This window comes from Aquarana catesbeiana, linkage group LG11 (genome assembly GCF_042186555.1).
Source record: "Aquarana catesbeiana isolate 2022-GZ linkage group LG11, ASM4218655v1, whole genome shotgun sequence".
Classification (NCBI taxonomy): Eukaryota; Metazoa; Chordata; class Amphibia; order Anura; family Ranidae; genus Aquarana; species Aquarana catesbeiana.
Window position 1 is genome coordinate 255,450,980 of NC_133334.1, and position 14,647 is coordinate 255,465,626.

Here is a 14,647-nt window from a genome sequence, read left to right on the forward strand (position 1 = left end):
ACAGAAGTCACTGGAGATACAAGAGACACTGGAGTCACGAGGGCTAGAGTCACTTTAGGCAGAGAGGTCACTGGAGTCACACGAGGTCAAGGTCACTGAAGTTATGAAGGTTACTGAAGTTTTGGAGGTCACTGTAGACACAGGGGGGGGGGGGTCACCAAAGTTATGGAACTCACTGAAGTTATGGAGGTCACTGCAGTGGTGTATTTAGGTTTTGTGCTGCCCTAGGCCTGACTAAGCTCGCGCACCCCCCTAATTTAACTATGACCCACCCCTTCCTGTCAAGGCCACACCCCTTCCTTTTTAAGATCCGCCCTGTCATCTTCATGGGAGGACAGAGGGACGCCGCGGGAGGAGGACAGTGAGCGATACAGCATCTTTTCATTTGGGGGTAAGGGGATATGTGCTGGGTGCTTTGGGAGGTTCTTGCACTGAAGTCGTGTCCCTCCTCTGTGGCTCCTCCTCCTCCTGGCTGTGTACTGAGTGTGTGTGGCTGACAGTGGGGAGAGAGGTGTGGGCTGCTACTGAAAGCCCATCGACGCTTGTGGGACTCCGGGCGGCAGATGTCCTGGGTGCCCACGCTGGCACATCCCTGTCTGGCCAGTTACCGAAACTCAGTGCCGTAACTTGTTTTGGGCTCTGGGACAGTGGTGTCACTAAGGTTGGCCTAGAGCAGTGTTTCTCAACTCCAGTCCTCAAGGCGCCCCAACAGGTCATGTTTTCAGGCTCTCCATTATTTTGCACAGGTGATTTGATCAGTTTCACTGCCTTAGTAATTACCACAGCCGTTTCATCTGAGGGAAATCCTGAAAACATGACCTGTTGGGGCGCCTTGAGGACTGGAGTTGAGAAACACTGGCCTAGAGGATATCAGATTAGGTACTTCCTAATGGCTCAGTTCCTGGGAACAGTAATGTAAAATGGCCAACAGGCTCTCTTACCAGATCCGGTGAAACTGCAACAGTGATTCCTCCGGCTGGACGTTCACTCACTCTGAGTTGCCCAGGCCAACTCTAGTCAGTAGTGTAGCATCTCTACCCTGGCAGTGGCTTCATCTTTCTCCCCCTCTGGTGGTGCGGGTACAGCGTGGCTCTCTGGTGGTGCGGGTACAGCATGGCTCTGGGGTTGTGGGAACAACGTCTCTCTGGTGGTGCGGGAACAACGTGGCTCTCTCTCTCTGGTGGTGCGTGGCTCCCTCTCTGGTGGTGCAGGTACAGCGTGGCTCTGGTGGTGCGGGTACAGCGTGGCTTTCTGGTGGTGCAGGTACAGCGTGGCTTTCTGGTGGTGCGGGTACAGTGTGGCTTTCTGGTGGTGCGGGTACAGCGTGGCTTTCTGTTGGTGCGGGTACAGCGTGGCTTTCTGTTGGTGCGGGTACAGCGTGGCTTTCTGTTGGTGCAGGTACAGTGTGGCTTTCTGTTGGTGCAGGTACGGCGTGGCTCTGGTGGTGCAGGTACAGTGTGGCTTTCTGGTGGTGCGGGTACAGCGTGGCTCTGGTGGTGCAGGTACAGCGTGGCTCTGGTGGTGCAGGTACAGCGTGGCTCTGGTGGTGCGGGTACAGCGTGGCTCTGGTGGTGCGGGTACAGCGTGGCTCCCTATCTGGCTTCCCCCAGCACAGTACTCTCTTTTTCTCCTCCTGTAACCCGCGTCTCTCCTCTCCCTGTCACAGCGCTGCTCCATTTACCAGAGAACTCCCCCCGCTCGCCCCCCCTCCCCTCCCTGTCAGCTGAACAGAGAAGAGAGAAGAAAGAGAGAGAGCGGCTCTAATTGGTTTTGTCATGCCGCCGCCCAGCTTCCTCCCTGCTGTTTCCCTCCCCATGATTGGCCACATCAGAGAGAGAGAATCACAGCTTTACAGGGGCGGCTTGACAGCTCCTGATTTAACTGCTTCCTGGCCCCATCTGCAGCCGCTGCACTCCCAAGCTGTACTCTCTTGATGTGCCCTGCTGTGCGGGAGGAGAGCGGGTGCCGTTTTGGGGGGGGCGGCTTTTTGCCGCCCCCCACAAAGTGCCGCCCTAGGCCTGGGCCTTGTTGGCCTAGGCCAAAACACAGCACTGAGTCACTGTAGATACAGGCGTGTCACTGAGGTTATGAAGGTTGCTGAAGTTTTGGAGGTCACTGTGGACAGGGGGGGGGGGTGTCACCGAAGTTATGGAACTCACTGACGTTATGGAGGTCACTGTAGATACAGAAGGGTCACTGAAGTTATTGAGGTCACTGGAGACACAGTGGTTGCTTAAGATATGTTGTCACAGGGGTCATGTAAGCAATGCATTGCCTAGCCCTTTAGGGTGGTGTCTTTTTGTTGATTGGTTGTGATGCAGGCATTCTGGGTGAAACTCAGACGTGCTGGTGGCCCCACCCTGGAGAGGCTATCCAGATCGGGGTACAGGTGAGTGTATCAGCTTCACAACATCATCACTATCCTGAAGCAAGTTCTCAACCTTCACTGGCTCAGTGATTGTTCCAGGTATAGAAATCAGGATGAGGATGACTGCCTGGTGCATGCTCCTCCAAGAACAATCCTGCAAGGTCCGCTGTTGTATCTCCCTTCATCCTAGTTTGGTGTCTCTCCTGTAATCTTTGATATGTTGGGTTTCTTATAAGGTTCTGGCCATGGAGGACCTTCGGTGGGCACGCGATACGGGAACCTGCAGGGGGTCACGTTGACGGTGAAGGACACTCCCAGGACCGTTGATGCATTCTTCGGAGTTCCATTTGCGAAGCCCCCAGTTGGTCCATTAAGATTTAAAGATCCGGAACCTCCTGAACCCTGGTCATCCGTCCGGGACGCCTCCTGCCACCCCCCCATGTAAGTTCCCAAATGTTCTGGTCATATTAAAATATAAAAGGGTGACTGAGAATCTCAGACTTTAACCAAACATCCATTGCTGATGAATCTTTCGGGCACATGTGATTTATATGACAGCGACTGATTCCCCGCTTGAGAATGTTTGGTGAAAGTCACATTCACTGCTTTATAAATATGAAAAGATGGCTGGGATTTGTTAGGTTGGTGTACACTGATACCTACAGTGATGAATCTAAAGCGGAGCTCCAGGCAAACAGATAAACACACAGATCAGATACATATATGAGAATTGTTTTACCTGCCAAAGGATTTGTATTTCTGTCCACCCAGAATTGAGATTTACACAGCTCTGCTACACACCACAGCCATGTCTGGTGACCTGACTTTTCTATACCGTATTTAGGTGGGTCTCTTCCCTATTCCAAGCCTGCGATTGGACATTGAAGGAGCAGTGGCAGACTGATGAGCATCCCTCTGTCCTCTCCTCCTATTAGCATATACTTTGTCAGCTCAGGTACATACAGCACATCTGATTGGCTCACAGTCCTGCCCCGCCCGTCCTCAGACTGCATGCTGCTATACACCAAGTTAGGTTCAGATACGTAAGACTTAAAAATACATTTCGTTATTTTATAATAAATACATAATGACATGAATTGGTGTATTTTTAATATCTCCCCCCCCTCCCCTCCACCCCTCCCCCATTCCTGCTCTCCATCTCTCAGGTGTCTGCAGAAAATAACATCCATACAGCATGTCCGACATTACTTAAAGGGGAACTTCCATTTCCTTCCAATATCAGAAGACTGTCTGTACCTCAACGTCTTCACTCCATCAGATCGTGACAACAATTCTCATCTTCCGGTAAGAGGTGTCACAGATTGTCTGTCTACATTCTATACAGTGAAATACAAAGAAAAGTGCATATGGAAGATAAGGTGTCACATATACTGAGATGGAAGTGTGGGGGGCATTTGTATGGCGCCCCCTGAGTCAATACTTTGTAGAACCTCCTTTCACTGCAATTACAGCTGCAAGTCTATTTGGGGATGTCTCTACCAGCTTTGCACATCTAGAGAGGGACATTTTTGCCCATTCGTCTTTGCAAAATATCTCAAGCTCTGTCAGATGGAGAGCGTCTGTGAACAGCAATTTTCAAGTCTTGCCACAGATTCTCAATTGGATTTAGGTCTGGACTTTGACTTGGCTATTCTAATACATGAATATGCTTTGATCTAAACCATTCCATTGTAGCTCTGGCTGTATGTTTTGGGTCGCTGTCCTGCTGGAAGGTAAACCTCCGCCCCAGTCTCAAGTCTTTTGCAGACTCTTAACAGGTTTTCTTCTAAGACTGCCCTGTATTTGGCTACATCCATATTCCCATCAACTCTGACCAGCTTCCCTGTCCCTGCTGAAGTAAAGCATCCCCACAACATGATGCTGCCACCACCATGCTTTACAGTGGGGATGGTGTGTTCAGGGTGATGCGCAGTGTTAGTTTTCCGCCACACATAGCATTTTGCTTTTAGGCCAAAAAATTCAATTTTGGTCTCCTCTGACCAGAGCACCTTCTTCCACGTGTTTACTGTGTCCCCCACATGGCTTCTTGCAAACTGCAAATGGGACTTCTTATGGCTTTCTTTCAACAATGGCTTTCTTCTTGCCACTCTTCCATAAAGGTCAGATTTGTGGAGAACACGACTAATAGTTGTCCTGTGGACAGATTCTCCCACCTGAGCTGTGGATCTCTGCAGCTCCTCCAGAGTTACCATGGGCCTCTTGGCGGCTTCTCTGATTAATGTTCTCCTTGCCCGGCCGGTCAGTTTAGGTGAACGGCCATGTCTTGGTAGGTTTGCGGTTGTGTCATACTCTTTCCATTTTCCGATGTTGGATTGAACAGTGCTCCGTGCGATGTTCAAAGCTTGGGATATTTTTTTTATAACCTAACCCTGCTTTAGACTTCTCAACAACTTTAACCCTGACCTGTCTGGTGTGTTCCTTTGCCTTCATGATACTGTTTGTTCATTAAGGTTCTCTAACAAAGCTCTGAGGGCTTCACAGAACAGCTGTATTTTTTACTGAGATTAAATTACACACAGGTGGACTCTATTTACTAATTAGGTGACTTCTGAAGGCAATTGGTTCAACTAGATATTGGTTAGGGGTATCAGAGTAAAGGGGGCTGAATAAAATACATTTACACTTGTAACATGACAAAATGTGGAAAATATCAAGGGGTATGAATACTTTTTCAAGGCACTGTATATAGCAGTGATGGCGAACCTTGGCACCCCAGATGTTTTGGAACTACAATTCCTATGATGATCATGCACTCTGCAGTGTAGATGAGCATCATGGGAATTGTAGTTCCAAAACATCTGGAGTGCCAAGGTTCGGCATCACTGGTATATAGGATCACCGTGCACATGTATACATAGAACACAGTGATGATATTATTACACTCATGGTTTATTTATGGTGACTTCCAGGTAATGGTCTTCATCCATGGTGGTGGACTGGTGACTGGAGGAGCCAGTCTGTTTGAAGGATCTGCTCTGAGCGTCTATGAGGACGTGGTGGTTGTGACCGTCCAGTACAGACTGGGAATTCTGGGATTCTTCAGGTACAGGAGGGTCTCCATCTCATCTGACAGTGTACGATCCATGTCTATGAGTTCAACATGGTGGACATCTGTGCCAGAACTTCTGAACAACTCCTTGCTGGACATTCAGCATCATCTATCTCTTTCCACCCCAGCCTAGCTGTCCTGGCCTTTGGCATTGGATTTCGGTTCTTTCAATCATGAAGGCTCAGTATCAAATGTGGGTGTTACCTAGGGTGGTCTGCATGCAGATACAGTCTGCCTAGAAATGCCCGCCCCTCCAGACTGATATCAAGGCATTTTTATATTTGCATAACTCCTCCCAACAGCCAGCCCACTGCTTACATCACGACTGAGGTCTCTAGAGAGGAGTACTGAGCCCCGAGTACTGAGCCCCGGGGGCTGGGATGTTTTCAGGAAGCTATGTACAGCACCCTGCTAGCCCCTCCCATCAGCCACGATCGGCCTGCATTACATAGAAAAGAACAGAGACCCAATAAAGTTGTCACCGTGTCTAAATTACGATATTATTACGTTGCAGGGAAGGTAAAATATAAGCAGATTAAATTTCATCTTTAAATTTCCCATCTAGGTAATGCAACTTCCTGTTCAAACAACTCATGTCTTCCAGTAGATCTATAGGAGATTGTACAATCAGATTTTAGCATCATCCAATCGGTGCCCATAATTTTGTGTCTATGTACCTTAAGGAGGAACTCCATCCATTTCCTTACTCTTGTATGGTGTGGGGAAGGGTTACAATCTCTGTCAGGCTCTCATTGATCACACAAGAAGTGAGAAGAATTGGCCCAGTGGGGACACAAAGAAAAAACTTTCCCTACACAAAATGACAAATGTTTTTGAGCTCCACTGTAAGTTGCCGAAAGTTTTATTCACGGCGGCTCATTAACAACCAGGTACAGCGGCGAGTGGCGGGCAGTCAGATTTGGTTTGGAGGTGTCATATGAAATCTGATTGGTTGATGAAATACTGATAATACTTATTAATTTACATGGCAGAACTAACGATCATTCTTCTGTTTTCTTTTTCATGGCGATTCCAGCAAAGGAGATGAAAAGGTTCCGGGGAACTTCGGAGTGTTGGATCAGGTGGCGGCTCTGCGCTGGGTTCAGGAAAATATCCGGAATTTTGGTGGTGATCCCGGCTCGGTCACCATATTCGGCCAGTCTGCTGGCGCTCTTACTGTTTCTGTTTTGGTAAGTCACATGACAGGGTCAAAGGAAGGGTCAGTGTCATGCCCCGTACACACGATCAGAATTTCCGACAACGGATTTTGTTGTGGGAAAATTTTATAGCAAGCTCTCAAACTTTGTGTGTCGGAAATTCCTATGGAAAATGTGTGATGGAGCCTACACATGGTTGGAATTTCCGATAACAAGGTCCTATCACACATTTTCCAAAAATGTGTAAAGGGCATTAGTCTTTTATACAGCAACTCCACTGCAGTACAGAGATGGCACTGACCGGCATCCCTCCCTGTACTGTGGTATGGTGATGGCACTGACTGGCCTCCCTCCCTGTACTGCGATGTGGCTATGGCACTGACTGACATTCCTTTCTGTACTGCGGTATGGTGATGACACTGACTGGCATTCCTTTCTGTACTGCAGTATGGTGATGGCACTGACTGGCATCCCTCCCTGTACTGTGGTATGGTGATGGCACTGACTGGCATCCCTCCCTGCACTGTGGTATAGTGATGGCACTGACTGGCATCCCTCCCTATACTGTGGTGTGGCTATGGCACTGACTGGCATCCTTGCCTGTACTATGGTATGGTGATGGCACTGACTGGCATCCCTCTCTGTACTGTAGTATAGTGATGGCACTGACTGGCATCCCTCCCTATACTGTGGTGTGGCTATGGCACTGACTGGCATCCTTGCCTGTACTATGGTATGGTGATGGCACTGACTGGCATCCCTCTCTGTACTGTAGTATAGTGATGGCACTGACTGGCATCCCTCCCTGCACTGTGGTATAGTGATGGCACTGACTGGCATCCCTCCCTGCACTGTGGTATAGTGATGGCACTGACTGGCATCCCTCCCTATACTGTGGTGTGGCTATGGCACTGACTGGCATCCTTGCCTGTACTGTGGTATGGTGATGGCACTGACTGGCATCCCTCTCTGTACTGTAGTATAGTGATGGCACTGACTGGCATCCCTCCCTGCACTGTGGTATAGTGATGGCACTGACTGGCATCCCTCCCTATACTGTGGTGTGGCTATGGCACTGACTGGCATCCTTGCCTGTACTGTGGTATGGTGATGGCACTGACTGGCATCCCTCTCTGTACTGTAGTATAGTGATGGCACTGACTGGCATCCCTCCCTGTACTGTGGTGTGGCTATGGCACTGGCTGGCATGCATTAATCCCACATATTGTGCTTGTGTTGGTAGGCAATGTCTCCAATGTCTAAGGGCCTCTTCCACAGAGCCATCGCTGAGAGCGGAGTCCCGTTGCTCCCGGGATTTGCAGCAAACACACCAGAAGATCTCATTCCTTTCAACAATGTGAGTGTTCCCCGAAAACCGTGCCCCAACCCCCCTCACCAGTTTCCCCCTCCATGTACTGATCCATTATAAATTTATTATAGATGAAGGTTAGACATGTGATCCACAATGCACCCAAAACCTAATTTCTTGGTTAGTCGGAAGTAAAGGAGATGTTGAAAATGTAACTGGAAGTTGCTTCTGTACTGATTTAGACCCATGCAGCACACAGCAGGATTGCACCCATGTACTGTAACCTAAGGCTTCTGAAATATAAAGTGGCAGCCAATTGGTGGAGGGATTTTCTGGCAGCGCCGGGTAGAAGGGTACTAATAGTAGAACAATAGTCCTTAACATGGAAATTTAAAGTGGAATCTTATGCCTTCCATTGCAGGTCCTGGCTAACATCTCAGGATGTGACCGCAGTACACTGCTGGACTGTCTGATGGAGATGACTGAAGAAGAGATTACAGAGATGGTACAAGACGCCCCCCCTTACAGAAATGTCACATTGTCCCAAATGCTGGAACATCCCTTAAAGCAGGGATATGCAATTAGCGGACCTCCAGCTGTTGCAAAACTACAAGTCCCATCATGCCTCTGCTCTGGGTGTCATGCCGGTGGCTGTCAAAGTCTTCCTATGCCTCATGGGACTTGTAGTTCTGCAACAGCTGGAGGTCCGCTAATTGCATATCCCTGCCTTAAAGTATGATGAGTGAGGGGAGGGGCTTATTCAGTAACTGTACACAGAGCGCACAATACACTCACCCAGGACAACTGAGCGGAATTCTGTCATCTCATTACAATAAATTATTATCTGATTAGGTCCTGCGTTTGGCCCTGATTTCGGGCGAAGTAGCCAGATCAGGTCTGGTAACAATTTTGCACATTTTCTTGTTAGTGACACTGATACAAAGTTACTAAACAAAATAAAGGAAAAGTAAAAAAAATATTGATTGCAAAAAAAAACAAAAACAAAAAGAAATAAAAAATGAGCAGAAAAATAATATCTAAGAGGAGGAAGGAGTTATTTAGATCTGATTAGAGTTAATGATCAATAGACAGATCAATGGGCACAGCTTTGATCCGCTACAAATAAATAAAATGGTAAATACAATGAAGCAATAGATTGTTACATTGTATTTATTCAACTATGTTTGCAAACTATCTACAAGTCTCGTTTTTTTTTTAACAGCTACCCCTGCTGTAGAATACAAAGCAATTGCTGGCTGGCATTTTGACAGCTGGTAATAGTAACAGGGAAGCAGTGTCAGGAGGATCAAGACATAGGAGATACGTCCTAAACACGTTGTTTTTTACGTTGTACCTCATATATTCCGATTCCTCTGGCGGTTCATACTCTCTGAATATATTGTGCTGCCCTGTGGTGATATTTGGGGCCCCTCTGAAGCCCATCTTTATGTTTTCTATGGGTCCCCCATTCTGAACAATGCACAATTCATTCTTATGTTTCATTGCAGATGATCTTTGTCTTTTGTTTCCATCAAGCCGCTCATAGTGTTACCTCTGTTTGTGGATGGCGTTTTCTTACTACGACCCGTGGAAGACATACTGACCGCCGGGGAGATGAATCCCGTTCCGTTTATGGTCGGACTGAATGAGCATGAGTTTGGATGGATGATCCCGCAGGTGAGCAATGCCCAGCCTGATAATGAGATTATACAAAATTTAATACATACAGAATGCAGATTACAGTAAAACCTTGGTTTGAGAGCGTTTTGCAAGACAAGCAAAATGTTCTAATAAATTTTGCTTTGATATACAGGTGATGTCTTGATATAAGAGTAGTGTCATGTCACAACTGAGTATAAAAAAGAAGAGAGGAGCCTCTAAGTGTAGCAATATGGTTACATTTAATGAAGGTACAACATTTAGCAACTTATTGCTACACTTAGAGGTGCCTCTCTTCTCTTTTATACCCTGTAAAAAAAAATGCTTTGATATACAAGTGCTTTGGATGTTTCTGGAACAAATTATGCTCGCAATCCAAGTTTTTACTGTACTGTACTCCTGGTTTAAAGTGGACCTGTCAATAACTTCACAAAGCTGAGTGTGTCACTTGCCACGTCACCTGCCACACGCTGCGGATTGTCACTTCCACGTCGCCTGCCACATGTCGCGGATTGTCCAATTGCCACGTCACCTGTCACACGTTGCCCATTGTCGCTTGCCACGTCACCTGCAACACATTGCGGATTGTCACTTGCCATGCCACCTGCCACAAGTTACGGATTGTCATTTGCCACAAGTTGCAGATTGTCCACTTGCCACGTCACTCTGCAGACTGCAAGGTGGAGAAGATGGAGGGGGAGGTGGGTGGAGCCAACACTCACTCAGAGAAGGAAGAATGCTGACGCTCTGCCACTGACAGTGGACGCAGGACATTTTAACTAGTCTGTCTAAACTGCAGCATTAACTGTTCCCCCTATTTGGGGCTCCTGTCACGTCAGCTCTGAGACTCACTGACGTCACTCGTCTGAGACTCGAGTCCGACGTGACTCACTGATTTCACTCATTGCTAGACGCCAGGCGGCCCAGGCGCTAGCAACGAGTGCAGGGAAGAGGCTCCACCCACCTCCTCCGGCTCCTGGTCAGTGCGGCGCAGCGGCTTAATAACATTAGACGAGTCTCTCTCTCTCAGCGCCGATGATCAGCTGATGTGAGAGAGAGAGACTGGGGCAGAGGCAAGTGACAACATGACATGTCAGTGTGGTATTTTCGGGGGGGGGGCAATTGCCCTGTTGCCTTGCCCCCCCCCTCGGGTCCTCCCCTGCGCCCTCTATGGACGGGCCGCCACCATGTGTACTTATGTGTCACACTTGCCAGTAACACAGGTGGTCAGACACTGTAGCTGGCTTTTATGTTCTTCACCTATAGCAGCCCCCTTTCTCATAAGGCAAGCAGGCATACCGGTACTCGGTTGCTCCCAGGTCTTATACACAATGTTAAAGTGCCTGGATACCAGCCGGGGCACATGCAAACGAAGCAAACAGGTACTTGTGATGGGTAGACAAGCAGAGGTGTATGACAGTCCAGGTGCAAGCCTGGCAAGGTTTTAGAATATTCAGGGGCCAATCCATAGTCAAAAGGCAGGCAGAGTACAGAGAATAGTCAATATCCGTTTCAAAGTCAGAAACAGGGGAATCCAATCAACGGGCAATGGAATAGGGCAGACCAACACGTAGCTTGAGCACATATTACACACGCTATTATATGCATGAGATTGCAGGCTTGGCTGGCTTATAGGTTCAGTCTCCACCCACAGACTGTCTACATTGCAGGTGGACAGACAGACAAGGAGATGGCTACAGATAAAACCAGGATGCTGGAATGAGAAGCAGGAGTGTTACACACTTCTGAAATTATGGGAGCCTGTCCATGGGTGGAATTACCTTAAATATCTCCTGACCACCAATCTATCTCTAAACCTTGAAGCAGATAAAAAAAAAAAAAAAAACATTCCTCATGTGTTGTAATTTTCTTGAATCTTGGTGTGCTTTGTGTATTTCCTTCATCTGTGCAGTTATCCAATGTGAGACTTCCTCTAATAAAGACCAGTTACAGCTGCTCATTCTCCTTGTGCAGAGTGACTGGTCTTGTCTCCGCCCCCTCCTGTAGTTTTCCTGTAGTGGGTGGGGCCTGCTGGATCCCTCCCACAGCTCTGCTCTCTACACATGTACAGTACAGCGATGATGTAACTGTTAAAAGGTTAAGAGGTTACATCTGGTATTGTAAAGGAATTTGTTGCCCACAAGGTGGATTTATATCCTTTGTGGATATTGTGGAAGATGTTTAAGTAAAAGTTTTGGTGCCTGGAGTTTATCTATAACACTGTAACCCTTAACCTTACACTAACAACCACTAGATGTCACCTTACCAGACACTGGAATTCCCATCATTGGCTGATCCCCATTCCGAGTAAAATCTCTGGACTCAGAGTTAGTGATCCAATATTAGTTGGCCATGTGATGCACACATAAGTATTGATAAATAATGGTGGTCATCTTTAATAATCATCATCCAATCTTTTCTTTTTTATTATTGGTCTGCGGACTAGTCCATGAATCTGCCGGGATTAACTGACGGAATGGACAGAGAAACAGCAGAACGGAACGTCCGCAGCTTCCCGCAATTGGTGAGAGTCTCTGTGTTCATTTTATAAACCTTCAGGAATTGTTAACTTCCAAATATAGAACAAACTTCAATTGTCTGATATTAATGTAGAAATTCTGCCCGCCTTGTATACAGAACCTCAGATATCCGACACTGAACTGATATTTTCTGTACAGAGAACACTGAGCCCATCACATCCGTCTCTACACCAGAGGAGCTTACAATCTAAGGTCCCCACACAGTCACACACTATTATTATTATTATTATTATTATTATTATTATTATTATTATTATTATACAGTTCTATACATAGCTCTAACATATTTCATAGTGCAGTACAGAAAACACTAAACCAGTCACATCAGTCTCTGCATCAGAGGAGCTTACATTCTAATGTCCCCCCACAGTCACACGCTATTATTATTATTATTATATTTTTTTATAGCTCTGACATATACCATAGTGCTGTACAGAGAACAGTGATCCAAATACATCAGTCTTGACACCAGAAGAGATTAAACTATAATGCTCCCCCCAAAGTCGTACACTATTATTATTATTATTAATAATATACAGTTTTATAGCTCTGACGTATTCTATAGTGCAGTAAAGAGAACGCTGAGCCAGTCACATCAGACTCAGCAACAGAGGAGCTTACACTCTAATTTCCCCCCACAGTCACACACTATTATTATTTTTAGCTCTGACATATATTGCAATGTTATACGGTGATCCAATATATAACGTCGTTTTCTGGTTGTTAGTCCCTCTCTTCTCCATCTTTGCAGAGTTTTGTGTCCGGTTTCCTTCCTCTGGTGATGGAGGAATATTTTGGGGATGTAGATGACCCCCTTCAGATCCGGGAGCGGTTCCTGGAGCTGTGCTGTGATTTGGTTTTTGTTATCCCAGCCCTGAAGTTCGCTCGGTATCTCAGAGGTGGGTGTAGTAGAAGATGGGGGTCCTATGGTTGATGTATGATCTTATCACACTTACTTTCCCCTGCCATGAAATGCCTACGCTTGCTCACACGGTGCTACACAGCAGATTTGTACTTGAACACTTTCAGGAAGGGTAGGCCTCATTAAGTTCCAAAATTCATGTTTGTGCCAAATGACATTTAAAAAAAGTTTTTTTTTTTTGCCTATTCATACTTACCTAGGTGGATGCTGCATCTGTCCCCCGTTGTCTCTGCACTGACAACTGAGCGATCAAACACCACCAATGGCTCAGTTCTCTCCCCTCCCCGAGCGGAGAGATGCTGCCTGTCAGTTAGCAGCTCTCCTGCACTGCTCCTCCACACTCATTGGAATGCTGAGCTGTGGAGGGGTGGGGAGCGGCCATCTTGCCGGCTCGCTGAGAGGCTGAGACGGCTATCAGTCCAGGCACCTGGTGGATCCCGACTTCCATTGGAGAGGAGAAGCCCAGCCAAATGAGCTCAGGTTGGACTTCTCCTTTTAATATATGAATATGCGCCATAAAATGAGTTGTACTGTAGATTATAGATCAGTTCTGCACAGCAGGCAACATTTCTAGAATGTATTTAATGGATCATAAGATTCCAATGCCAGATGGAATGGCATTATGTGTAATGGCTAGTTGATTATCTTGAAATAGTGGTTTGCTCTGCAGTTTATGAAGATTCTGAGTTTCTCCCTGTCATCTGAACAATGTTTATAAACAATGTTACTTTGTATCTCTGTCGACCCCCCCCCCCCCCCCATCTCATCAATGTATCTAAACTATGTAACTTTGTATCTCTCTATCTCCTAACTCAGGGGTCTCTAAACTGTGGCCCCAGGGCCAGATGCGGCCTTTTGCTTGCCTCTATCTGGCCCTTGGGGCACCATTTATCCCATGGATACGAGACACTATTCTGCCCTCTCTGACACCAAAAATGAGGCATAATTCCTGTCACTGACATCAACAGTGGGGTGCCATTTCTCCCACTGACACCAACAATGGGGCACTATTCCTCCCCATAATACCAAAGATGGGGCAGGTTTACTCCCACTGATCCCAGAAAAATGTTCTATTCCTGCTGGAAACAGTCCAGTTCCCCTAAAGTCTGAAGGACAGTAAACTGGCCCATGGTTTAGAGAGTTTGGAGACCCCTGTCCTAACTGATCAATGTTTATATACAATGTTACTTTGTATCTCTCTATCTCCCGTCTGATGAATGTTTATAAACAATGTTACTATGTGTTATCTCTCTGTGTATGTCGTGTCCACACCTTGTTATCCATATCTGTGGTCACCGTTCTCAGACTGGTCCATAAGTGTGCAACCTATTGCATTAGGGTGTGCACTCCAAAACTCAAACACGCATGGTACCGATCACTAGACAGGTTCGTTTTCATGTCATTCGTTTTTTGTTTTGTTTTTTTCATTTTTTGGGTCATTCGTCATGATCGCAATTCATAAATTCGAAAAAAAATCAGAAATTCCAAAAAAAAAAATTGAAAAATAAATAAATCGGAAATTCTGAAAAATTTGAAAAAAATTGGAAATTCTAAAATCTGAAACTAACTAATAATAACTTAAAGAGGAGGTCCAGTCAAAAAAAAAAAAAATTAAAAGTCAG

General features: G+C 46.5%; 1 protein-coding gene across 4 annotated transcripts in view; it reads left to right on the forward strand.

Moving 5' to 3' along the window:
• Positions 1 to 14,647, forward strand: part of LOC141112692 (fatty acyl-CoA hydrolase precursor, medium chain-like) — a 41,656-nt gene that overhangs the window by 794 nt on the left and 26,215 nt on the right. For 2 of the 4 annotated variants that reach the window (XR_012236631.1, XM_073605697.1), the window contains exons 2-10: positions 2,605 to 2,809; positions 3,535 to 3,673; positions 5,299 to 5,432; positions 6,475 to 6,628; positions 7,839 to 7,952; positions 8,326 to 8,409; positions 9,441 to 9,581; positions 12,010 to 12,087; positions 12,855 to 13,002. Coding sequence is in view for 3 of the 4 variants with exons in the window: in XM_073605697.1 (XP_073461798.1) it covers positions 2,605 to 2,809; positions 3,535 to 3,673; positions 5,299 to 5,432; positions 6,475 to 6,628; positions 7,839 to 7,952; positions 8,326 to 8,409; positions 9,441 to 9,581; positions 12,010 to 12,087; positions 12,855 to 13,002 (1,197 nt within the window). In the remaining variant the exon portion in view is untranslated. Of the gene's footprint in view, positions 1 to 1,796; positions 2,468 to 2,604; positions 2,810 to 3,534; positions 3,674 to 5,298; positions 5,433 to 6,474; positions 6,629 to 7,838; positions 7,953 to 8,325; positions 8,410 to 9,440; positions 9,582 to 12,009; positions 12,088 to 12,854; positions 13,003 to 14,647 lie in introns of those variants that run through there. The other 2 variants (XM_073605699.1, XM_073605698.1) reach the window with 2 other exon arrangements.